The sequence below is a fragment of the Bubalus bubalis genome, chromosome 5 (genome assembly GCF_019923935.1).
Source record: "Bubalus bubalis isolate 160015118507 breed Murrah chromosome 5, NDDB_SH_1, whole genome shotgun sequence".
Lineage (NCBI taxonomy): Eukaryota > Metazoa > Chordata > Mammalia > Artiodactyla > Bovidae > Bubalus > Bubalus bubalis.
In genome coordinates, this window is record NC_059161.1 from 76,425,044 (window position 1) to 76,450,941 (window position 25,898).

The 25,898-nt window shown below is 45.4% G+C and overlaps 2 protein-coding genes across 12 annotated transcripts in view; one reads left to right on the forward strand and one right to left on the reverse strand.

Moving 5' to 3' along the window:
• PFKFB2 (6-phosphofructo-2-kinase/fructose-2,6-biphosphatase 2) overlaps nt 1–17,864 on the reverse strand; it is a 28,620-nt gene extending 10,756 nt beyond the window's left edge. For 2 of the 11 annotated variants that reach the window (XM_044943261.2, XM_025277732.3), the window contains exons 1-12: nt 16,007–16,345; nt 14,808–14,915; nt 8,545–8,670; nt 7,933–8,029; nt 7,440–7,506; nt 7,231–7,305; nt 6,639–6,695; nt 5,658–5,782; nt 2,743–2,950; nt 2,050–2,196; nt 1,247–1,351; nt 130–259 (exon numbers count right to left, since the gene is read on the reverse strand). In XM_044943261.2, coding sequence (XP_044799196.1) covers nt 130–259; nt 1,247–1,351; nt 2,050–2,196; nt 2,743–2,950; nt 5,658–5,782; nt 6,639–6,695; nt 7,231–7,305; nt 7,440–7,506; nt 7,933–8,029; nt 8,545–8,670; nt 14,808–14,895 — 1,225 coding nt within the window. In that variant the 5' untranslated portion in view covers nt 14,896–14,915; nt 16,007–16,345. Of the gene's footprint in view, nt 1–129; nt 260–1,246; nt 1,352–2,049; nt 2,197–2,742; nt 2,951–5,657; nt 5,783–6,638; nt 6,696–7,230; nt 7,306–7,439; nt 7,507–7,932; nt 8,030–8,544; nt 8,671–14,807; nt 14,916–15,283; nt 15,403–16,006; nt 16,368–16,672 lie in introns of those variants that run through there. The other 9 variants (XM_044943258.2, XM_025277726.3, XM_025277728.3 and 6 more) reach the window with 9 other exon arrangements.
• YOD1 (YOD1 deubiquitinase) lies at nt 17,850–25,249 on the forward strand. The gene is made up of 2 exons (XM_006043798.4): nt 17,850–18,303; nt 19,314–25,249. The coding sequence occupies exons 1-2, from the start codon at nt 17,961–17,963 to the stop codon at nt 20,015–20,017; spliced, it is 1,047 nt and encodes a 348-aa protein (XP_006043860.1). The 5' UTR covers nt 17,850–17,960; the 3' UTR covers nt 20,018–25,249.
• The last annotated feature ends 649 nt before the right edge of the window (nt 25,250–25,898 follow it).

Sequence of the window (25,898 nt, forward strand, 5' to 3'; positions counted from 1 at the left end):
AGGCTGCTGGGAGCCCCGCACTGCTGACTGAAGAATGCACTCCAGTCTGAGTGGAAGAAGGGGAGGTCTGGTTGCCAGGCAACTCGGTACCACCCCAAGCCCAGCCCCCTCCCCACCCCCCCATGGCACCTGCACCCTTGTCCAAGAAGTAGGCCAGGAGGCAGCGCATGACAGCCTGGTGGGAGATGACGAGGACATTGCCCTGGCGCTCCAGCTCCATGATGACTGGCTCCAACCGCTGCACCAGGTCCTGGTATGACTGCAGGGAAAATGGGGCGGGCTGGTCGGAGGCCAGGCGAGAGCTGGCAGCCAAGTCAGTGGCCGTGTCCAGAGTTCAGAGGCCATTTCTTTTCCCCAGATGGCTTTCCTCCTGGAGGTTCAGCAGCTTCGTGTCACCCACTAACCACCCCCATCCCCGGTATCTCCTGAGAATCTTCAGACCCTTCAAGAGCTATACGCAGACCAAGAAAACTTCACGTCAAGAAAAGAAAATCTAAACGCAGCCTGTGTTTTGTATTTTTTTTCTCCCTACAGAGTAGGCAGAGTGTAAGGCAACAGAGGCTCCTAGGGATCTCCTAGACCCTGTAGGTTTATTTTGTTTCCCTTTGCCTCACAAATCCCTAGACTATAAAGCCACTTAGACCAGCAAGCCATCGTAAACACTGCAGATGACAGGAAAATCCTCATACCCCATATATTTATTTGGTGCCTATACCTGCTTGGGTGGGGATGGAATTAAAAAAAGAACAAGTTATGGGGATTTCGCTGGTGGTCCAGTGGTTAAGAATTAGCCTTCCAATGTAGGGAATGCAGGTTTGATCGCTGGTCATTGAAATGAAATAAGATCACACATGCCACAGGAAGCTTAAGCTCATGGCCACAATTATAGAGAAGCCTCTGCCGCCAACGCTTGCCGCAATGTGAGATCCCACGTGCTGCAACTGAGACCAAACGCAGTCAAATAAATAATAAAGAAGTATTAAAAAAAAAAGTTAAAAAAGACTCTGCTGATTCTAAAATATACTCAACAACAGAGGCTATCTTGTCATCCCTTACCTGGGGATCTTAACAAATTGACTGCCTGAGCTGAATTAAACACAGCAGAACCCAAAGGTAGGAAGAAAAACCAAGAGATACCTTAAGTACCCCTGGAAGGTCCCCAAACTCACATTCAGTCCTTCCCCCAAATTAAAGCTAAACCCCAAGCAAAGGATGGGACAGTCGCCCCACAGGAAAGGAATCTCACCTCCCCTCCAGGATATCGGTACAGATATTTCTCTTCATCTCGAAGCGCAAACTCGTCCGGGTACTGCTCCTGAATCTCCGCGTAAGTCATCTCCTCGCACACGCCCTGCAGGAACCACACAACTCGGGGAGGCGAACGGACACACACAGCCCCCCACATGAAGAGGTGACCCTGAGGAATATCAGTGCCAGGCACTGGGCCGGCTCCCTTCGCACACTGTAACTGACCAATTCACAGAACGAGGGCTCAAGCTCAAGCTGCCGCTTTCTCCTGTGGCTAGGGAGCTAAGAGGTCAAGAAAAGTCAGCAGGAAAAAGGAGGGGAAACAGGGAAGGAGGCTCTGGGGAATTCTTATGGGAGGCATAAATGTATACAGAGGAAGGAAAGAAAAGGAAGTGTCTACTTCTGACCTCAAGGACAGAGAAACACAAAAACAAATTTAGAAAGGACGTTTCTAGAAGAGCTGACCAAGTGACCTAAGCAGAAATTAGACAAGACGTGAGTTGTCAGGTATTTCCTTTTCCTCAGAGGAAAATATATGAAGGAACCAACTGGAGCTTCACTCTCCCCAGGTGCCAGGGGCCGGGTGTTGGCACAGGCACATCAGGCAGGCAGGAAGCCCCAACTGGGGACACAGCTGTTCTCACTTCCTCCTCGGACCGGCCAAAGATTCAGCTTCCTCAATGTCTCTACTTGGCAATCCTAGTTTTCTAGATAGCACAGCCCACGTGGTGACTTCTGAGCATTCCAGCCTGAACAGGAGACCTTAACTGGCACTTTAGCTATCAGATCCTTCCTACTCACAGCATCAATCTCGTTCAGAATCTTCCATTGCTCGTAGGTCACCCCCAGAGATTCTGCGGTCTGGATAGTCCTTTTCAACTGGCTCGTCCACACTTTGAGGTCTGCTATCTCCTGTTCCTCCAGAAACTTCCTTAGAGCCTGGGCAAACTGGGCCATGAAACAAAACATGTAAGAGAAAACACAAAAGCAGACTTCCCTGGTGGTCAGTGGTAAGGACTGCATGCTTCCACTGCAGGGGACACCGGTTTGATCCCTGGCTGAGGAACTAAGATCCTGCACGCCGCCAGGCATGGTGAAGTCGAAAAGCACACACACACACACACACAGGACTGCCAATTCAGCCTAAAAGGGACAATGTGCGTGACCCCAATCAAACTCTGAAAGGTGCTACCTAGTTATAAAAAACCCAGGAGGAATGAACTTCAACCAGAGCAGCCTGTACTGTGCTGGGCACACAAGTTGAGCCCAATAAATGTCTGACAGCCGAATGATCACAGTAGAAATGGTTCCAAGTTATGCACCGTCCACTGCAGAGCTAGAATCCATGAACAAGAAAATGTCTCTTCACTGAAATCGCAACTTAAGCCTAATAGGATTCAATAAGAAGTTAAGGGGATCGAAGAGATGACCTTCTCCACCACGTCCTTCTCACCCTAAGCCGGGGATAATCCAGCCTGCTGGCTAACTACTCACCTGTTTTCCTCGCACTGAGAGGCCTGAGTCACCCCCAATCTTCCCCAAGAGGTTGAACTCGCTCTCTCCATGCCGGCAAAGGTAGATGGTGCGAGGGTGGACGTGGATATTCATGAGGTAGTAGACGATCTTGCTCTGGATGTAGTCCTGGACTTTGTTCACGAGAAATCGCTGGCCCACGTTTATCACCTTGATGAAAGAAAGATCCCTGGGACAAAGCAGGGAAAAAAAAAATCCCTTGGGTATGAAAATCTGAGCATAAAACAGGAGGGGAAAGGATCTGCAGAGTGACTTGAGGCTCCTAGAGGCTCTTCCGTCTCTCCTGTGATACCCCCACCCACGTGGAAGGAGCCAAGTGGAAAGAGATGGGTCACTCACTCCTCAGAACCAAGGTGCAGCAAAATGCCCTGAACGTCTCGTCAGGCAGCACCACATCCTCAGTGCCCGCCCTGTGCCAGGTACTGTGGCTAAGTGCGGTGAGCAGAACTCAGGCTTCCCCTCAGGGGCTAGACTAGATGACCCGGTGATTTTGGTAACCCTGAAGTTTGCTGAGAAGCACAGCGTCCAACTCAGGTGGTCGAGTCAGAGTATAGAACCCCCTGAGGGGAGGGGCAGGGAGGAGGGAGCAGAACCATAGACAGACGTCTCTGCGCATTCCCTGTCTATGTATCAGTCAAGCTTTTCTCAAAGGCACTCACAAAGCCTGCTCTGGGGCCATCATGGAATTCTTCTCACTATAAAAATAACAAGTGTTGGGCTTCCCTTGTGGCTCAGTGGTAAAGAACCCACCTGCCAGTACAGGAGACATGGGTTTGATCCCTGGTCTGGGAAGATCTCACAAGCTACAGAGCAATGAAACCCATGTGCCACAACCACTGAGCCTATGGTTTAAAGCCCACAACTGCTGAGCCCTCACACCACAACCACTGAAGCCTGCGTACCCCAGAGCCCCTGCTCAGCAACAAGAGAAGCTACCACAGTGAGAAGCCCACACACCGAAACTAGAGAGTAGCTCCCACTTGCCACAACCAGAAAAGAGCCTGCACAGCAACGAAGACCCAGCACAGCAGAAAATAAGTAAAACTACTTAAGAAATAGTAACTGCTTATTCCACAAGAAATTTTTTTAAAGATGCAAATAAAAATCACCCATAACCCTACCACCAGAAGTAACATCTATAAACACACACACACACACACACACATATTCTTCTTGAATATTTTTCAATGTAGGGCTTTGGGCTAACTAAAGAATATAGTATTACGCCATATCTAGAGCAGCAGTTTTCAATTTCTGTATTAAGTAACATCTCCAAACACTAACATTGTGGACAACACACTCGAAGGAACTGAAAGACTAAAAGCATGAAGCAGACCGCTGAAGCAATTTAACAATGGGCTATGCACTCTCACCATTTGCTTGGCTGCAGAGCTGTATTCTTATCTCAACAGAGCTGCTCTGACTACATGCTTTTATGAAGACCACCTTTTCATGGGTCTCCCTGTGCACATATCATTCCTCAACATGGACTTGGCACTTTGCTACAACTCTTGTTGCTCTCACACATCAACTTAACCTGCATTCCAGGCCACGCTGCCGATAGGTACTGCCATACTAAGTAATGTATAAAAGCCATATACATATATATATGTATATACATATGTGTGTGTGTATATGTATATATATGTATGGCCTTCCCTGGTGGCTCAGCTGGTAAAGAATCTACCTATGATGCAGGCGACCCCGGTTTGATTTCTGGGTTGGGAAGATCCCCTGGAGAAGGGATAGGCTACCCACTCCAGTATTCTTGGATTTCCCTGGTGGCTCAGATGGTAAAGTATCTGCCTGCAATGCAGGCATTCATCCCTGTGCTGGGACAATCCCCTGGAGGAGGGCATGGAAACCCACTTCAGTATTCTTGCCTGGAGAATCCCCATGGACAGAGGAGCCTGATGGGCTACAGTCCATGGGGTCACAAAAGGTCGGAAACAACTGAGCAGCTAAACAACAATATGCGTGTGTGTGTGTGTGTGTGTGTGTGTGTGTCGGTGGAGGGGGGGCGGTGCTTAGTTGCTCAGCCGTGTCCGACTCTTTGTGACCTGTGACCCCATGGATTGTAGCCTGCCAGGCTCCTCTGTCCATGGGATTCTCCAGGCAAGAAAATTGAAGTGGGTTGCCATGCCCTCCTCCAGGGGATCTTCCCAACCCAGGGAACGAACCCAGGTCTCCTGCATTGGCAGGAAGCTTCTTTACCACTGAGACACCAGGGAAGCCTCCTACACATGTATAATAGATTATGCTTTATGCAAAATAAATTGACATATTATGTTATTTATATACGTAATATATGTGCACATATACATATATATATATATATATACACACACACATACACAATAAACGTTAAAAACTGATCAAAAACTGATTACACACCTTAAAGGGGTGCCCTACAACACCCCAACTCAAAACTACTGATCTAGAGCAGTGGCTGTCAACCAGGGGTGAGTTAGCTCCCCAGGGGACATTTGGTTAAGTCTGGAAACCTTTTTGATTGCCACAGCTTGGGACAGCTATGGGTATCTAGTGGCAGAGGGCAGGGGTGCTGCGAAAGCTCCTACAGTGCCCGAAACAGCTCCCCACGGTACAGATTATCCAGTTCAAAATGTCCATCATGCTGAGATTGAGAAATCATAGTCTAGAACACATGACTGAAGAACTTATGATAAAAAAAAACACTCCGGTGTTCAAGGGTAAGATTCCATCCATTCAGAGGCCACAGAGCCGTATCTTTTCTCCCTGGAATGATGTAAACACAGGTCTGGATGGTCAGAGGAAGACTACAAACGGGGTGAGAAAGGCTCCTTTCTCACATGCAACCCCTGCCTCGGCCCTGAGACCTCGGCCTCAAACCTTACTTGTCATGGCTGTCTGGGTCAAGGGGTTGATAGGTGACTTTGTAGCACTCAATCCTCTTTAGGAAGTCATCCATCACATTCTCCCTGTTCCTTTCAGGGTAGTCGGGGCTCGACACCTTTACCTCCTGGAATCACAGGGAGAGCAGGGCCCGGTCACAGGTCTGCTCTCAACAGCACTCCCGCAAACAGCCACTGCTGAATAAAGCACAGCAAGGCCAGAGAAGAGGCCTTTCACGGGAACGCTGGCGACCCCATTCACTGAGCAGCACCCGCCCCCCGTCCTGTGACCCTGGCAACCAAGGAGAGACAACTGGGGAGTCACGCGCCTGCCCTTGGCTGCAGGACAGAGGCAGTCACACAGCTGAAGCAGCTCGCAGGCCCCTATCCTTTCATGGACCTTCCTGGGAAAACAGAATGGGATTCAATTTCTCCCCAGGGGCACTTAGAATAAAGTGCACTGACACCTGGCTGACTCGGACCAGACACCTCCACAGCGAGGTCCCACACTGCTGGGAGAATACCACCGTGACACAACGCATGGACGTCCATTAGCACAGCACGGTACAGCCATCAGATGGGCACAGGTATGAGCTGTGACCACACACAGCAAGGTGCCCAGAATGCTGACCCGAACGTTAGACCACTGGTGAGCAGACGGCCTTCCTGAAAGGTGGCCCAGACAGATGATGAAGAGTCTGATCCATTCTAAGAACATACCTAGGTTTCAGCACTTAGCTAATACCCAGAATATAGAACCAGGACTCCTACAGTTTAAGCTGAGCCTCTATATTCAACAGCTAATTCTTACTTTATTCCTCAAAGCCTGCTTCTTCTCCCAAGGTCCTGGCAGATCTAAGAGCTCACCCTGTGCTGCTAAACACGTCTACCTCTCGCTTTCATTACCAAGCTGACTCTCCACCCACCCCCACCAACACACACACACGCAAGGCATAGAGACGTGTGTGCAGGGGGCTCACCTACCAGGATGTTGGCAGCAATGACGTCAGGATCATCGCACACGGACTCCACAAAGAACACCTGCCCAGGGGGAGAAGGCAGCGATCGGTGAGTCAAAAATGGCCAGGCTGCCAATTAAGAGCACACGTTCACACTTGCCCCACCCCAGCCACCACATCCCCCGGAGATTTTCTTTCATGAAAGTGGCCTTCAAGGGCTCTTCATTTAAAAATAGCTCTTACCATATCCCCAGGGCCTCATACATACATGCTAAGGATCTGAGAAAGGACCTGAAAGAAAACACTCAAGTTTTGGGGGTAAGACACCAAGACGAGATAATCGGGCGTCCGGTCCTGTCCTTACCCACCAGAGTCAAGCAGGTCCACACATGCCTCCTAACTCCCCACCTCCACTGACCCTCCTCTTCCTCCAGCTTAGAGGCAGACTCTGCTGCTGCTGCTGCCAAGTCGCTTCAGTCGTGTCCAACTCTGTGCGACCCCACAGACGGCAGCCCACCAGGCTCCCTCTCCCCTGGGAGTCTCCAGACAAGAACACTGGACTGGGTTACCATTTCCTTCTCCAACGCATGAAAGCAAAAAGTGAAAATGAAATCTACCTTGAAGGAATTCTCCTCGGCAAAGTTCAAAATCAAGTCCCTCCTTTCTCGAGTGGTATTGGTAGCATCAAACACCTGGGAAGAGAGCCCACGAGGCAAAGGAATGGGGACCAAGAAACACAATCCCACAGAGGTGGACCCCAGGCGGAGCGGTGCAGCTAGGCTGCTGCAGGGGTGGAGATGGGGAAGAGGCAGTAAGTAAGGCTTACCGCAATCTGCCCGCTCTCCTCTGTGAGATACGCCTTCACGTCTTTCAGCGCCACCAGGGCACACTGTCTGCCAAGAAAGCAGAGGAAATCAGCCAGGGGACCGAGCCAAGGCCAAGCTCAGGCACAGTCAGAGACGCGAACCGCTGGGGTGCCACAGGGGTCAAGTCCCTTCTGTTCAGCTTCCCCACGGATCAAAAAATTTCCCCAACTGGACCTTTCAACTTCCCCGTTATTCTTCTTCCTTCCTGGATCTTTCATGTTCCCCTGCCCCACGTACATATCTCCCCCTCTGGAGACTTAGCCTACAGCAACACTCACAACTTTCTGAGTCCTGTTCTTCTACCCACCCAAGTCCACAGTGATCCGCCCAGTGGGTAACTTACACTTAAAATTCCCACCAAGTGTTTACTAAAAAGGAAACCAAGCCCCGTGACATCCAGTCTCACGATGGCCAAGGAAGGGATGGCCTGGCGGTCAGGCCTAGAAGACTCACTTGCGAATCTTCATGGCCTCCTCGTTGTCATGCCGGAAGAAGTCATAGGACTTATAGGACTTGACTGCTTGCCGCCGATACACCCCAAGATTAAACACTGCAGAAGACACCCACACCCTTTAGCAGCGAAACAATACAATGTCCCAAAGCGGCCTTCTCGGTCTAATGTCAGAGTGGCCAAGGGGATTGAAAAAAGCACCATGGTATGCTGGCAACAATACAAGATTAAGAATCAGGTTAAGTTCAAGCTTTGACTTTACAGACTCTGGACAAGTCTTAAATTATCTGACTTTCAATTTTCTCAGCCACTTTGGGTATTCCACAGGGATACTGCTAAATAACGCAGATGTAAGGGCTCTGGAAATGTAAAGCCCTATACTCATTTAATTCTTAATGCTCCTACAAAGGCATTTCCCCAAAATTAAGCCAATCCAGCCAAGGACAGGAGGAACAAGTGGATAGCCAGAGAATAAAGCCGGTAAACCAGGAAAAACCACAACTGCTGCCAGGAGCAGCCTGTAACCTTGATGCCAGGGACAGAAAGTCTCCCAGAGACCTGGGAGGCCCAGAACTGATCATTTCCTCTTCCAAAGAATGTACAGCTGCACCTACCTTTGGTGGGCACCCCAATCCAGTTGAGGTAGCGTGTAAGTTTCTTGGACACGTAGGTTTTGCCACGGGCTGGCAAGCCAATCATAACGATGAGGGTTGGAGAGTTTGTCATGTAAGATGCCCATGCTAAAGGGAAATGGAATGGAACAGAAATAAATAATGAGAGGCCAAGTAAAGAGTGTGCAGGGGCCTAAGCCTTCATGATCAGAACCTGGTTTGGTTCTCATACACTTCAGTGAGGCCAGGGTCCAAGAGGACTGGAAAGGCAAACCGAGGTAAACCTCCTAAAAGACAAAGTACCCAAACTAAAATGTGTCTTTCCCACTTGCCCAAGGTCTTCACAGAGGTACACAAGGTGAAAGAGAAAAAAAAAAAAAAAAAAATGGCCAGGAATAGAAAGACAGTAGCCACAGCATCTTCCTCGGCGTTGAGAATATTTAGTAACACACAGTGACGGCGCCATGAAGGAAGGCCTTGGGCCTGGAGACTCTACCAGTGCAGCACTGAGCTGGTTCCAGTAACACATCCAACAAACTGTCTCTCCTAAGGATCCCATCCACCCCTTCAGAGCCACGGGCAAGAGTTATCTTGAGGATCAAAAAAAAAATCCTGCCCTCAACCTGTTTGGGCCTTTGTGCTCAGGCCGCACGAGTTTAAGCCAGAACTTCTAAATGATTTAGATGGTGTCAAAGCCTACCTGGGTGGCTCAGATGGTAAAGAACCTGCCTGAGACACAGGAGACCCAGATTCGACCCCTGGGTCAGGAAGATCCTTTGGAGAAGGCAGTGGCAAGCCACTCCAGTATTCTTGCCTGGAGAATCCCATGGACAGAGGATCCTGGCAGGCTATGGTCCACAGGGTCACAAGGAGACATGACTGAAGCAACTCAGCACACACAGCACACAGCCTACATGACATGGGATCTGACTAGACCTCAGGAACATCGTGGTAAAGCTAGCCCACAAGGGCATTACGGCCAGCCTGCCTCAAAGGCCCAGATAGAAGCAAGACAGTTTAGAAGCAGAACAGCCACTGGTCTGCCCTTCCTTAGAAAACAGATTTCAAGAATGCTCACTTACACAGACAGCTCTCCCTGGGCAAGTGGGGGCAAACCAGATGCTCAGAGGCCAGGTGACGCGCCTGAGAACATACACTGAGTCACTGGGATCCGCTTTTCTCCATAAAAAGAGCCTCTAATGAGGATCGACTTACTCACAGCTCCTCCCTACCCACCCTGCCAGGAAGGAGTGGTGGAAGAGGGCCCTGCATGCTGCCAGTCACAGCCCCGGGCCAAGACCCAAACGCAGGTCATCGGGAGGGACTCGGGCTCTGCGTCTCCCACACGGGAGGCCCCGTGCACAGACCGCACGGGATAGAGTCACGTGCACCTTCATCTTCCAGAAGGCGTCCAGCAGGTGGCTACTGCTTCTCTTCCCTGGGACAAGGCGACCCTGGAAGGCTAAGAAACAATTCAGCAAACTGGTGGTACCTGGATGGGAATGTCATCTTTCATTTTTAGAAAAGGGAAGGTAAAAAGGTCTCAGTGGAGAAGTGGGCAGAGGGGCGTGGGTACAGAGCAGACCTTGGAAGGAAGAGAGTTTCCTAGGAGTGTTTGGCAAGAAGTACCCAGTACCCAAACAGGGCCCTGGCAGTGAGCGAGGGTTGGGTGCCCAAACTTGGCATCAGAGGGGTTGGCTTTTAGCCCTTCACCCACTGGGGACATGGAAAACTCCTGTGCCTGAGCAGGAGCCCCTCCAGGGTACGGGATGAGCAACAGAAGTGATTTTCGTCTCTTATCCCAACAGGGAGCACAAGGGCAAGCAAATGCCCTGCTGCAGCCTCACTGATGTTAATCCCTGACCTCTTGACCCCCAACAGGCAGATGGCTGCCTCAGGTTTCAGGAGTGAAATCCTCCCGAGTCTTCACTTTCTCCAGCTCAGCGCCACTCCCTTTCCAATCCCCATGGCTTGGCTCATTACCTGCACCTCCAGTGCTGCTCAGCCCACACCTTCCAGCCCATTACGCACTTCCCCTAAACGTCCTCTTACCCTCCCTGAAGCTGAAAATGAACTGATGATCCCTGGGAGATGCTCTGAAGCCAGCCAGGGAACCAGCTGCTCCATGTTTACCAAACAGGACACAGAGTGCTAAGAACAAAAGGAAGCACGGGGCATTAAGGACTCCGCTTGGTGGTCCCCAGTGCAGCTCCCCCTCTGCCGACGACACACCCACACATACCTGCTGCAACAGGGCTGCTCATTTACCGGAGGACAAAACGAAACCATACTTTCTATCTCAAAGTACTGCATCAGCAATACTAGGACACTCTGTCTTGCCTGTTAAAACACAAAACTATCACCACCTTAATTTGAATAGTAGACACTTCACACTGATTAATTTCAGACACAATATAATTATAACATGTGTTGTGCTGTACTTAGTCACTGAGTCATGTCTGACTCTTTCCGACCCCATGGACTGTAGCTCACCAGGCCCCTCTGTCCATGGGAACTCTCCAGGCAAGAATACTGCAGTCGGTTGCCATACCCTCCCCCAGGGGATCTTCCCAACCCAGGGATCAAACCCAGGTCTCCTGCATTGCAGGCGGATTCCTTACCAACTGAGCCACCAGGAAAGCCCACAAATACTGGAGTGGGTAGCCTATCACTTCTCCAGGGGAACTTCCGACCCAGGAATCAAACTGGGGTCGCCTGCATTACAGGTAGATTCTTTACCAGCTGAGCTACCAGGGAAGCCCATATTATAACATATCCGTTGACAAAGTTTGGAAAGCTGTTTCAAAGCTGAAATTCTCTTCTGCCTTCTTTATGCAAGGTTGAACTCACTTTCTCAATCTTATTTTCCTTCACAAACACACTTAGAGGAAATGAGCATGTGAAAACTTCCCTCCTGTAGACAGAAAACCTGAGGCCCAAAAAAGGGAAGAGCTTGGCCCACAGTCCTGCAATAGAAAGTCAAGGTCAGGGCCCTGACCAGACTCCCAGTTTCATGACTGTCCAATTAGTCCCAGTCACTAGCTCTTGTCAGCACCTGACAAAGGGAACCAAGTGGCCAGCACAACTCTGATCTCTAACCTAAACCTGAAGGGTAGTCTAGAAGGCCCACAGTTCCTGGCTTTCTCATGACCAAGGTCATCTTCCACTTTTTGTTCTCAACAGCCCCAATATTTTGAAATATACTGCCCTATGTGATTCATTAGTAATACCTTCTCTGTATTCATCAGAAGTCATAAACTGCCAATTATGTCCTGCCGTTTTACTGATATAAGCCTAACATATCCAAGTTCTGCAGCCAAACACTAAGAAAGTTAAATTTTTAGTTAACCAGTGTAGCTATAGTTTAATGCCCAATTTCTATCAAGTACCTTGGAATATTAAAAACTGCTAACAAGACAGATCTTTTGAGGAATGCTGATGAGTGTTTCAAAGTGTCTATCTTTCCTCCAAGTATTTCTACAGGAAAGCTGCTGGCACAAACACGGAAAGGTATACATGCAAGGATGCTTATTACGTTGTTGTTGGTGTCGGTGAAAAACTGGAAACAATGTAAATGTCCATCAGGGAAAGGCAATATCCATACAAGGCTGATTGAAGAATGAAGTAAATTTGAACTTATCAACCCACAAAAAATGTCCAGAATATAGTTTTAAAAAGGAGCAGGGGAGAGATGGCAGCAGAACAAAAAATGTACCGTGTGAATCCATTTTCAGTAACAGGATACACCAGAATAAGATTTTAGAAAGGATCAAACTTAACAGGCACAGGCAAAATCATGAGAAATTTCTTGCTTTTCACTTTCTTTCTGTGTTGTAATTAGGGGAAGATTCATATGAATCTGTCTCATGAAGATTCATGAGAACCTGTCTGTTCCAGACCTATTCAAAATATCAAAGAATAAAAGCAACAAAGAAAGAAAACCAAGTGGATCTCCCCGGCTACCCCTAATTCCTGCTTTCACTGAGCCCTGTAACCAGCTGTCTCAGCACCTTAAGGGCACCTCAGCCAGCACCACCCCCTTCTCCCCCATCCCAGGAGCAGCTGAAATTTCAGTAATGCTCTTTTGGAGGCTTTGGCTCTCTAAAGACATTCTACAGTCCTGCATGCAGTTCAGGTACTTCCCAGAGGCAAAGTCAGCCAACAAACAGGTGTAATTAGCAGTAATGGGCGAGCTATTAATAAAGCAGCTGCTGGGTATGAACACTAAGCAGACTGGGAAACCTGTTGCAAGAAACAGGCAAGTAACAGAGAAAAGGGAAATAAACACATACTCTCATAACTGTATTTCTCCTTGGACTGTGGCTTTCAAAATCTCACAGTCCAAATGTGAAAGGAGAACAAAGTGGGGTAAATGAATGACAGAGCTTCAGGAGAACCCAGATGCCTCCAATGGGGAAGACGAGGGTAGAATTTGGAAAGGGGAGATCAAGAATTAGAGTCTAGAGGATGGAAAGAGACCTGGGATTATTGCTTCCTTGACTAATCAAAAGACCTCAAGACAAAAAGGCTGCAAAAAAGTTAGAAAGCAGGTAGGAGAGTCCTTTGGAGAAAAAAGCAGAGCCAGAAGGGCTGACGCTGGGCACTGGGCAGGGTCCAAGACTTCCACAGTTATCAATTCCCCACCCCCAACTACCACCACCTGTTCTCTGCTCTTTTTGGATTCAAGTGTCCTAGTAACATGAAGGCACCTCTCTTTAAGATATGCATTCCATACCCCCAAATCTGGGCTACCATATTGTCAAACAAGAGGAGAAAACACTTTTTACTGAAAATATGATTCTTTAAGACAGGGCTCTTTTAAATAGTAAGATTCCAGCACAGCATTTACCACATAACTCTATATATAATGCTTCAGGAACACACACAACATGCAAATTGTCACAAGTGAAAAATAACACAGTTTAGCCACAGGCCCAACATTCTTCTAAGAGCTCTCCTATATATACGCATTCAATTCTCGTATCATTCAGAGAGATACTATTAGTATCCCCATTATACCAAAAAGTAAACTGAGGCATGGGGCAGACAAGCAACTTGGTTTTTAACCAAGCACCTAGCTAGGAAGTAGTAACAAGAAGATTTGGACCCAGGCAGGCTGACTCCAGAGGCTACACCCAAATATCATTCTATAGTAGCTATCTTCCACAGGGTGCTTGCCCTCGGTACCTGGCTTCCTGCCCTGGCAGAGAAAGAAGACACTGATCACACAGGTGCACCAACCCCAGGATCACACCCAAACAAGCCGCCTCTGCTGCAGCCAAACCCCAACAAGCTTCATCAGTGATAGGTGAAAAAAAGATGATCATCATTAATCATGAGACTGACAAGGGCGTGACATCAAGGTTGAGACTCTGGTGAAAGTTTGGAACATGAGATGATCCCAAGTCTTATGCTGGTCGACTATTTCCACCTGCTGATAAATATAACCACTGAAATGAGAAGGACTGCCTGGTAGGTTTCCAAGGGAACTTGGAAGCAGGGACAGAGTGAGCTTTCCTTGAGTTTCCCCAAAACATCTAGGGACCAAATGCCCAGGACCTTTTGACCTGGGCGATACAGTCTTGCAGTCTTAAGGGTGCTTAGGCACGTAGATCACGGGGACAGGAAATACCACTTCATCTCTCTGCAAACCCATCTGTTGTCTCTGTCTAAAAGATGGGCATGGAAATGCTCCTGTGAAACCCATCCCCAGAGGAAAATAGTTTGCAAAATATAAAGACTAAACTTGTAAGACAGTAAAGTGCCCCAGACATGGCAAGAAGTGAAATGTCATGGTCAATTTCCCTTAGGCCTGTAGAAATGAGCAACTGGTTCCTACCTGCAATTTCTGCTGCGAGCGCACTCTCACAAAACTTAGCCCAAGAGATTAAGAGAAACTCTTAACAGTATCAGCCCCGAGGAATTCCTGCACCCTGCCACTCTGCCTTACTTATTGCGAGTATAATACTTACTCTAACTTTCTGCATCAATTGACTGGGCAAATACTCCCAGGATGGAGAAGATAAAGATTCAGTTAAAGAAAACAGGAAGAAAATGCTGGGCTACACCAGCAGTCTAGCCCCAAGGACAGACATTTCAGAGTCTACTTGTTTCAGAAAGGAAATTCCCCTGGTAGACTTTGTTTTAAATTCCCGTGTCAAAGAATTATTTCTCACTCCCACTCAGCAGCAAAGTCTAGAATTACAACAATATTCCCAAAATAAAATCCTGGAACAGAGCAGCCCCTCCTCTTTCCCAACACTCACAACATTTCTTCTCTGACATTCGGAGACTTGCTTTGGTTTCATAGCTATTGTTGTTCTGTTCTGAGGAAGAGGCAGGATTCCCGGACATGGCAACTCTTCAGGAGATGTCTGGAAGGGACAAAAGGAATGTAAAGAAGGGAAAGAAGGAAAGAACCCTTAGAACACCCAAAAGAGGACCACTGAGGTACAAGTGAAAGAACCCTGGGCCAAGTGTCAAATCCAGCCCTCCTTCTCCCAGTTAATAGTTGCATGCCCTAGGACAAGTCATGAATATCTCCAGCCCTCTGTTTCCTTATCTATGAACAGTTGCATTTATAATGCTGACTTAGCAGTTTACATTCACATAAATTATCTCCTTCAATCCTTCCAATAATCCTGTAATAAAACAGATTTTGCTACCATTGCTGCTTCTCCCCATTTTAGATCGAAAAACTGAGGTTAATAAATTAAATGCTTTATCCAAGTTCCTTCCTAACCTCAGATTCCAGGTTAAGACTCTGAGGAGAGTAGTGGCATCAGGTGGGGATGGGGTGGGTTGTGCCTAGATCAAGTTTATTTTCATAAAGCAACTGCAGTCCAATGGTAGGATTCACTTCTGGGGGGTTAAAAAAAAAAAAAAAAATGAGAAGCGGGAACATCACAAACATGTCCCCTAAAAGAAAAACCACAGCTGGACCCGGGTACAGCCCCCGGACGTCACCACTTTCCCTTGTGGTGTTACCCTCAACCCCTGGTCCGCACTCCCTCCCCATACATCTCCTGGGAAGCAGTCGATGGTGTTATCACCCTGCAACTAGATGCGGTAAATAACTTTCCCAAGGTCACTTGCAGCATAAGGGGTAAGTCCTGAGTCTTAACTGGAGTGGGAGAGCCCCGAGTTCACTCCGCAATCCCAGACAAGGGACTCGTGAGAAAGACCTCCAGAGCTTCAGGGACCCTGCAGTTCTTCCACTGACCACGCACATCCTCTGAACTCACCCATCAGCTGCGGCTCTGGGTCCCTAAACTTACGCACTCCAGGTAATGCCTGGGGTGGGGGCGGGGGGAACCCGGACTTGCCCCGAACAGCGAGGCTTCATCTTCCCTCACCTCATCAAGGTCCAGGCAGCCCCCCTCCTATCGCCTGTCAAACCCCTTCAAGGTGCCGCACAGCCGCCGTCCACCCTAAGACCCCTCCCGCCTGCGGCCCCGGTACTTACCCGTTGAGGCTAACAGGCGGGAGCTGACTCTGGGGCCGGGGTCTGGAGCACCAGCTCCCGGCGGGTCACGTGCCCGCAAGGCCCCGCCCACCCCGGCCTCAGCCCTCACCTGGAGAGGTTCCTCGGCCAATCGAGCGCCCGCGGGCTCCGGGGGGCGGGGCTCGAGGACGCTAGCTCGGGCAGGAGGAGGGACCTGTGAAGGTGAACTAGCGCGAGCTCGCGAGTCTCCCGGCGCCTTGGCGGTTGGCTACACCGTTGCTTGGCAACTAGTACGGCTGGGGGCGGGGTTAATAAAAAGCCGGACTTTTTTATCGCGAGAGTGAACTAGTGGACGTCTTGAGGGGGTGTGGCTTTTTGGTGACTGGAAAAAAAAAAATGTTGTGAAGATTAACGCTCTCCTCCCTGAATCCCGGCGGGATCTCGTTAAATCCAAGCACTGGAGCACACACTTTAGAAGGTACTTTGCTTCAGGTCACAGAGAGTCGGACACAACTGAGTGACTAACACGTGCTAAAGTAAACCACCAAAGGACTTAAGAGGATCCCATCTTAGGATGTTGGCATAGTACTTTCGGTCAAACACTGTAAACTAAGAAAATCAACTACTCTCCTCGCCGAACCAGGGACTTCCCGGAACCCGTGCTCGTACTCCAGCGGACTTACCCACCTTATTTATTCTCTCGTTTACCACCCACGCTGTACCGGTTGTTATGACCATCTTGAAGAACCAAAGAGGAAAACTGCTCCAGGAGAAAATTGGGTCCTGAAAGGTTTGAAAAGATGTGTTGTTTCCATATAACTTAATCAGAGGCAGAAACTTTCACAGTGTTAGTGAGTTTGCACATTTCAAGTGCACAGTTGCCCCCGGGGCCCATTCGATGCTTGACTGTGGTAATAAATCCCCTCTATGCAGTGTAGGCTTTGCTGCTCTGCGTCCAGGATGGACAATGAACAATGCGTACGTATTTCTTGGAAGAGAGGTAAATTCAGAGATGTTTTTTATTCCTCTTTCACCTTGGGGATTAAATTCATCCTTCAAAACAGCTCAAATAGTATCTCCTCTTTGAAACTTTTTACAGCTCCCAGCTGCCCTCTCTGTGCCTATACAGCTCCGTTTTATACATTCAGCAAGTATTTACTGAGCACTTATTTGCGAGGCACCGTGCTTTGTTCTCGGGATATAGGTTTGGAAAAAGTCACATAATCTAGCATTATCACGTTGCTATGAAATTCCGTGGTTATGTGTCCTTTACACCCCACCTTCTCTCCTGATTACGTGAGTACTTTGCTATTTTGAAGGCAGGAATGGAGGCCTTTTGGTATGTGTATGTCTAGGGCCTGAACTGGAATCTGAATGACACACGTTGGTCTTCATTCCTCCTCCTTATACCGCCACCACCTCCTGAAGGTAGCAATTGCCCTCTGCCCAGATGCTGACCTCATACTGCGCTTTCTGATGTGGCCAATGGACTTTTCAAGTTACAGTCTCTTGGAGATGGAAAGGCCAGTCGTTCGGCCCCTTAACCTCAATGAGTCAATGTTTGCAGCAGCCGAGTCTATAGTCACGAGTACTTATTTGTCTTTAACTGGTTATTTGACTCACAGACCATTTTTGGCATTCGTCTGCATTCCGAACTATGATTCTTGTTTCTCCCGGCGTAGTTTGGAAGCCCCAATTTAATAATTTCCGAACTAAGTACAAGGCTACATTCCAATGGCTTTGATTCAGGAACTCCTTCCCCCACCCTCTTCCCTTGAGCATATATGCTTCCGACGCGGAGGGTACCTCACTAGCTCTACAGGTAGCAAGAGCAGTCGTACTTTGGGAATACGGATAAACCTTCATCCTTTGCCTCCTGACGCGGAAGTGGCAGGAGTTAGTTGTCTCTTTAAGAGCGTGCTAGAACAGAAGCCGAAGAGTATCGCGAGAACCGTAAAAGCAGCCACTTCTCGCGATGTTTGGACCGGCAAAGGGTGGCCATTTTGGAGTCCACCCGGCGGCTGGTTGCCCCGGCGGCGTCAGCCAGCCTGCTGCCGGGACCAAAGCTGGCCCCACCGGTGTCTGCCCTGTGGGCGGCCGCACCAACGCTATGTGGCGGCTCCGCTGCAAGGCCAAGGAGGGCACCCATGTTTTGCAGGGGTTGTCCAGCCGGACCCGGGTGCGGGAACTCCAGGGCCAGATTGCCGCCATCACTGGGATCTCCCCCGGCTGTCAGCGAATCCTCGTCGGATACCCGCCCGAGTGCCTGGATCTCAGCAACGGGGATACCATTCTGGAGGATTTGCCCATCCAGTCAGGTACGGGAATCGAGGCTGGGCCAGGCAAGGTCTTGGGAGGACGTAGAGGGGCAGAAAAGAGAACAGACGGTGTCAGGGCCAGGTCTATGTGTCGGTTTGGAGGACGAGAATAGGAGAAATTAAAGAACAGAGAATTCTGACGGAGGCCAGGGCGAGTGTCCAACAACTCCTTGACTTCACATGTAGTTTGAAAGAGACAGGGAGGGCCTGATCTCTGTGAGAAGCTCAAAAGCCGTGGAGTCCTCTTTCCTGGCTGCTTTCTGGTTTGTCTGGAAAACATCTCATTCATTTTGTTTCCCTCTGTGTCCACAGAAGTATTTTTAAAATGCGATGTTTTCTCTGTCCTGATTGCTCTTTTTCCCTGTATCACTGAAAGAAGACAGTATGTCTGAAGGATGTAGGATACTTTTTTTTGCTGTCCTGGTTCATTTTTACAATCGCCTTCATTTATACTTTCTCTGACAGTTGTATTCATTTTAGAGTTTGCTTTGACACATCCACTGAAGGCGCTTTCAAGTTCTAGACAAAAGCAGTTATTTCTGTCCAGTATTAAAACTTGAACAGCAATATTGGTATTTAAAAGCTTTCCTCTGTAGTCTCTAGGATCCTGTAAACACTTGAACAGGGTAGATATGGTATTTCAGATCGAGAGCACCCCCTAGTGGCCGAGTCCTTCGTAAACACCTTTTGGAAGTGCTTTTAAACTGCAGAGAGCAAGGATAAGAAAATTTTGTTCTTGAAATGTATCTTTTTAGGTAGGTATAAAAGTGTGTAACTCGGGTCCTTTACTAAATGAAATACAATGCCTTTCTCTTTGTTCCGTTTTCATCTCTATGAAGATTCAGGGAGCAAGAATTCTTACTAGTCACATGTTTGCAAAGCTGTATTCTCCCTAGTAACCCCAGTTTATACTTTAACTCCTCCTGTTTGTAATTTACAGACTTGCTTAGTGAACACCCAATTTCATCTATACTTTCTCTGCAGTTCTGAATTTGTTTTGTTTTTGACAGGTGACATGCTGATCGTTGAAGAAGACCAAAATAGGCCCAAAACGTCACCTGCATTTACAAAGTATGGTGCTCCTAGTTACGTCAGGGAAACTTTGCCTGTGCTTACCAGGATGGCAGTCCCAGCAGACAACTCCTGTCTCTTTACCAGTGTGTACTATGTTGTTGAAGGAGGAGTCTTGAATCCAGCTTGTGCCCCTGAGATGAGACGCTTCATAGCACAAATTGTAGCAAGTGATCCAGACTTCTATAGTGAGGCAATACTGGGAAAAACAAATGAAGAGTACTGTGACTGGATCAAAAGGGATGATACTTGGGGCGGAGCTATTGAGATATCCATTTTGTCTAAATTTTACCAATGTGAAATATGTGTAGTGGATACACAGACCGTACGAATTGATCGTTTTGGGGAAGATGCAGGATATACCAAAAGGGTCCTTCTCATTTATGATGGCATCCACTATGATCCACTTCAGCTTGTCTTCCCTGACCCAGACACCCCTCCTCTGACTATTTTCTCCTCTTATGATGATATTATTCTTGTGCAAGCACTGGAATTAGCAGATGAAGCTAGAAAGAAGAGACAGTTTACAGATGTAAACCGCTTCACCCTGAGATGCATGGTATGTCAGAAGGGATTAACTGGACAAGCAGAAGCAAGGGACCATGCCAAGGAGACAGGCCATACCAACTTTGGAGAAGTGTGATCCATGCATGATGAGGATTGAAGCCTACTACCTCACAGATCCAGAAGGCTCTGGGTTTTCCAATAAGCTATTTGTTACCCTTAACAACAAAAGAACACAATGCTTGAACCATCCTTTTAACCTTAAACCACTAAGACACTGAATTCCTTGTTAAGATTAAAATTAGTGTGCAAGTTTACAGATGTGTGTCTACAGCGGTGATACAGCCCTCTTTCTGCTTGGGTGACAGAATAGGTGGTCCTTGCCACCTACTGACACTGACCTGAAGATATAGTGTTAGTATTATAAACTAGCACCCAGCAGCATTAACTTGTAGAAGAAAACAACTTCCTATTTGGGGTAATGCGAAAGGCTTCAGCTGAGGCCACTGGACGTAATCCACAGTGTCTCCAGTAATTGGGTCTTTTTAAAAACTCTGAGTGGGTTAATAGTTTCTATGTTATGAATTGATTCCTCAAATGAAGATACTCAGAATTGTCGAAACTGATTTCATATTGCAATTTGGTAGACTTTATAAATGTGTACTTCACCAGTTGTTATAAGTAGATAACATGCAATTTTTACAGAGATGAGTCTACTCCTTGAGAATATTACCTAAAAACAAGAACTTATAGTGCCCAGTGAAGAATTTCTAGTCTATAAAAGAGAATGTACGAGGGAAAAGGTGCCTGAGCAGCTTACTGAAGCTTTAAAAGACCATGGGCCTCATGTTTTAATGCAACTCATTTATTCATCTGTCACGTTGGATATTGTTTGGAGGGATTTGATTTCCTCAGCTTTTTGTTAAGAGCATTTCCTCCAACTCCTAAAATAACTTTTCATCTAAAATTATAACACCATGCTTTCATTTGGTTTTGAGAGATCTTTTGCTTACCTAAACAGTATTTGTTTTCATGCTAGCCTTGTCAAACCACTCTTAAATGATTTCATGTTTCTGAAAATTAATACTTTGTTTATCCACCATCTATTACCTTGACTTTTGAAGAGTTTTAAAGTAATTGGGATAATAACATTGAATGAATTTGTTTGACTTACAAAATATGATAGTTTTTAAATCTTTGCCTTATTCAACCTTCTCAGAATTCTGCTTCTTACTAGAATTAGATGTGTAGCCATTTGCTTGGTGGGCTAATCCACGAGGCATACCCTCTAAAACTTAGCTTCACTATGAGATCTTCCAGATAAAAGTGTTCTACCTCTTAATTCTTCTGAAGATCAGGGATGCTAAATTTTAATTTGTTATGCATTATTTTACGTAATGTAAAGAGGCTTAATGCTGTGAAGTTTTGTTATCTTGGTCTTGTTTTTTATTATCTTACTTAGAAAACCAATGGTATGGGAATTCCCTGGCAGTCCAGTGGTTAGAACTCTACCCTTTCATTGCCAAGGGTGCAGGTTCAATCCCTTGTTGGGGAACTAAGTCCCACAAGCGTCATGGAGTGACCAAAAAAAAAAAAAAAAAAACCAATGGTATACCTTAAAGCACTTATATTTCTTTTAGCATGTCTTCTTGGCAAATGTTTCAGAATTGAGATTTACTCAGCACTTTCACTTGGTAGAAGTGATCGTATAAAATTAAGGAGTATGTAAACAATTTAGGAGAAAAGTATCTTTAAGGAGCAATTCAAAAAATATGCTTTAAATCGTTAGATGACTTTTCTTGAGTACCTTTTGTGTGAATAGGACTTTTAGGCGTTATAAGTTATTATCGTCAGTTTAACTGAAAAGTGTTTCATTTTCTATTTTACCGAGCCTTAAAATAGCACTTGGAGCTTGTGAAATTCGATGTTTGGCAGTCATGTGTACAAATGAATATGACTGAAAATCTCTTTGTACCTGTATGTCATCTGGTCTAAAAGGATTTTGTATCTCTTCATTCCCCCAGAAAAATTTAAAGCTGTGAATTAAGAGTATACCACTGGGTAACACCAATCCAGTTGAGCTTTATGCATTATTATTCATAAACCTTGTCTTCCTTTCCTAAGTATTTTAAGGGCCAAACTTGATACTTGCTTACTGGAATTTTAGAGAAGTTTATTCATCCAACAAATATTTATTGAGTAATTTATTATATACCAGGCATATATTGATGTTTCTGAACATAAATTTTGTTGTTTTAAAATTAAGTATACTTTATCTACATTTGATTTTAGTTTTAACAAGTGGAGGGATATAGAACTGGATATTTTATAAAATTAAGTTTATTTTAAGTGTTTTTGTTTGCATATTTAAGCTTTTATAACAAGTGTCAACTATTTATTTAGGGGATCTTATTCTGTTATACCTGTTAACTAGGTTGTGCATTCCTCAGTTGGACACTGATAGGTCACTCTCAGTAACGACTTTTTAAAATTAATCAGCTGCTGAAATTCAGCATTAGGACTTTTTTAAGTAATGTTCTGATCATGGGATATTCAAGATGAAGCACTGTTTGCAGACCATTTTAATTGTGGAGGATTAAAAACTAAAACTTGTGCTTACTCAGAACTCAAGCTTGTAAGCCTCACAGAAGTTAAAAGATTTTTTTAAATTGCACTTATACTCTTGAATGGAGAAGGGAATGGCAACCCATTTCAGTATTCTTGCCTGAAGAATCCCATGGACAGAGGAGCCTGGCAGGCTCCCATGGGGTCACAGTCAGACACGACTGAGCGCCTAACACTATATACTTGAAGTTAGTTAACATAAGTAAATTCTTATGTTACGCAGAAATTTAAAACATTGCACCAAGATGAAAAGAAACTTTTTCTTACATTTGCACTTGAGCAGAGCGAAACCTTTCTTCCTATTCATTCAGGTTTTGACTGCCTTGCAAGAATTTTTTTTTTTTGTTAAAATGAGGTTAATTTATATTAGTAGCAAAATGAATCAAGATTGTACTTTCCTATCCCCTACTCCTCCTTTCCTTAACTCTTCTTTCCCTTACTCTTCTTTGGATTTAAAGATTAGATGTAGGGCTATGAATGCACCTCTGGATAGATTGATTTCAGAAATTAAAATTAATGTCTTGGGAATTTTGTGATGTGGTAGCCATATGAAGATATCAGTGTGGTACAACTACTGTTAGTAGTTCGTGGTTGATTTCTTGTTTCTCATGAATGGATCATGGACACAGTCAAGTGAGACCCTTGCAAGTTTGGGGGCTGGTCATCTTGACCCTGTTGGCAAAAACTAATAGTGACATACTACTTGATTATTCCATGAAGTTCAAGTCCCAGTGAAATCTTTATCAGGAATGAATGAACATATTTATACATTCCTGTAAATGCCCATGCCTAATTTGCATGTTCAGCTTACTCTTTCTATCTTGTATAGGCATTAAAACAGGAATGTTGTAAGTTCCCCTCTAGCTGAACATAGTTTTCTACGTCTTTTGTGAAAAAAATTGAATGGGGAATATATAAGATTAGCAGCAGAGTGATTTTTTTTTTGCTCTTTATGTGTCAGGCGGCCTTCCTAAACTTTCAAATATTAGGATTTTCATGTTTTTTCATGTATTGAGAACACAAATCTATTATTTGCAGCACTTTAAAAATATGAAATAAAAGTTTACATGTTAGCCCTCTCTGGCGATCTTGTCAGACATTAAAATATAGCTCTTGAGCTGCCAACAATCAGCTCTTCTTAATTAAAAGTTACCATCAGTGAATAGTGTATCCAGTGGTACAACATTCTGGTAATTCTCTAACAGTAAAACTCCATTTCAGTAACTATTAGGAGCATGCTGTGTGCCCTAGCATTCAAAATGTTACTTATTTCTATAATGTGATTGTTCTTTATTCATTGTACAATGCAGTATTCAAATTTGTCCTTGTAGCTCAAAGATGACTACTGCAACTTTGAAAATGTTAGATTCTTAAAACCTTTCATTTGTTTCTAAGCAGGCTTATGATTTTGAGCTGATTTTTGAGTCAGAGGCCTTAAAAGTCATACATAAGCAAAATCACTAAGTCTAAAGTGAAACACTTGATTTGAATAAGCTAGTTTATTAACTAAGGATGTTTTCTTACTAGGAGTTATGATATTTAGCATTTAGCACATTTCATCCAACTTAAAAAGATTATAAAACTTCGCTGATTGTGGAAAAAAGTTTCTTTAATTTTCCATCTCCAAAACTTAGCTTGCGTTTTGTTTACAGTGGTTTGAATATTTGACTTTGAAAAAATCACATTGATACTGAATTGTGGAGTGATGATTTAAGTCTTGGTTGGTAGAATTTAGAGGAGATTAATAACCCTCACATGCTGCTTTAGAATAAAGGAAGAAAGGGGCAGGAAGATAAAGTGCCACATAAACAGAAGAGCTCAAATGAATGCATTCCTATTCTTGAATTATGCTTTTCAGAAAATGTTTCAGGCAATGCCTTTGTGTCATCTTAACCCGTTCACATTTCTTGGCATTGACTCTAGCAAGGCCATAACAGAAAGGCTTGTCAGTAAAGTATTAAACCATGACTATAAACATTTTGCTATGATGCCTTTTTATACTTGTTTTTTTTAAATGCATACCTACATCTAAAGAGTTTGGGGATAGTGAAAATATGATTTAGTTACACTGTAGGCAAACAGGTTAACCTAGGAAAGGTTTACAATTTCCTCTCAGATTACATGAGCCTGACTGGTATAGGATATGTAGTTAGTTGTCTCCCATAAGTTACTTAAAGGACCAGGGCACCTGACTCTTGTTTGTTTTCCAGTTCACATTGGTGCCATTTATCACATAAACTGTTTACAGGAAATAGAATTTCCTTAGCAAAATGTAATGTTTTTCCTTTAAAAGTATTAAGTTTAAAGAATAAATATAATTTGTCAAAAGGAATAGAGAATAGCAGTAGTCCTATATTTCCTGTATTAATGCAATAGAGGTTGAAATTCCTGAAGCAATGAGAAACCTACAAAACTCAAATTTAGACCTTTAAAATATGACTTGAAAAGTAATAGAGAAGGACAAATAGAACAAAGTTCTGTTTCTCTTGACATAAAATATTTTTTGTTAATAAAGATGGACAGTGCTTCCTTGGTTTAAAAACATTTTGTTGATTTGCCAGCATTTTTTCAAGTTAATGCACTAGTGCTACTACCTGAAAGATGCCTAATTTTGTTTTATATAACTTATGTGATTTTACCATTGTCATTAAGATGCATTAATTTTATTTGTGAGGTGTATGATTTTAAATACCTAAATGCTGTATGAAATGACTTATTTTGAAGAAATAAATGAAGTGAAAATATTGTTGTCTGAGCATGTTTTGGGAGGAAAGAGGGCTAGTGAACAGCTGCTGCACTCAAGTTACATATTTATCATCACTGCTTTGACTTCTGTACCAATATCTGCCAAATCTCAGTCTGTAGGTGGAGTCTTAATAAATCAGCTCCAACTTTAATATCTGGGAAAAGGCTGAATGATCCTTTTCATTTATAACAGACTGAGCTCTATGTGAACTTAGATCCATGTGGAAACTGCAGCATCTCTTGGGGAGAACTTATTTAATCTTTGATAATGTCAGCATTCAGTTCAGTCACTCAGTCGTGTCCGACTCTGCAACCCCATGAATCGCAGCATGCCACACCTCCCTGTCCATCACAAACTCCGGAGTTCACTCAAACTCATGTCCATCGAGTTGGTGATGCCATCCAGCCATCTCATCCTCTGTCGTCCCCTTCTCCTGCCCCCAATCCCTCCCAGCATCAGAGTCTTCCAATGAGTCAACTCTTCACATGACGTGGCCAAGTACTGGAGTTTCAGCTTTAGCATCAGTCCTTCCAATGAACACCCAGGACTGATCTTTAGAATGGACCAGTTGGATCTCCTTGCAGTCCAAGGGACTCTCTCAAGAGTCTTCTCCAACACCACAGTTCAAAAGCATCAATTCTTCTGTGCT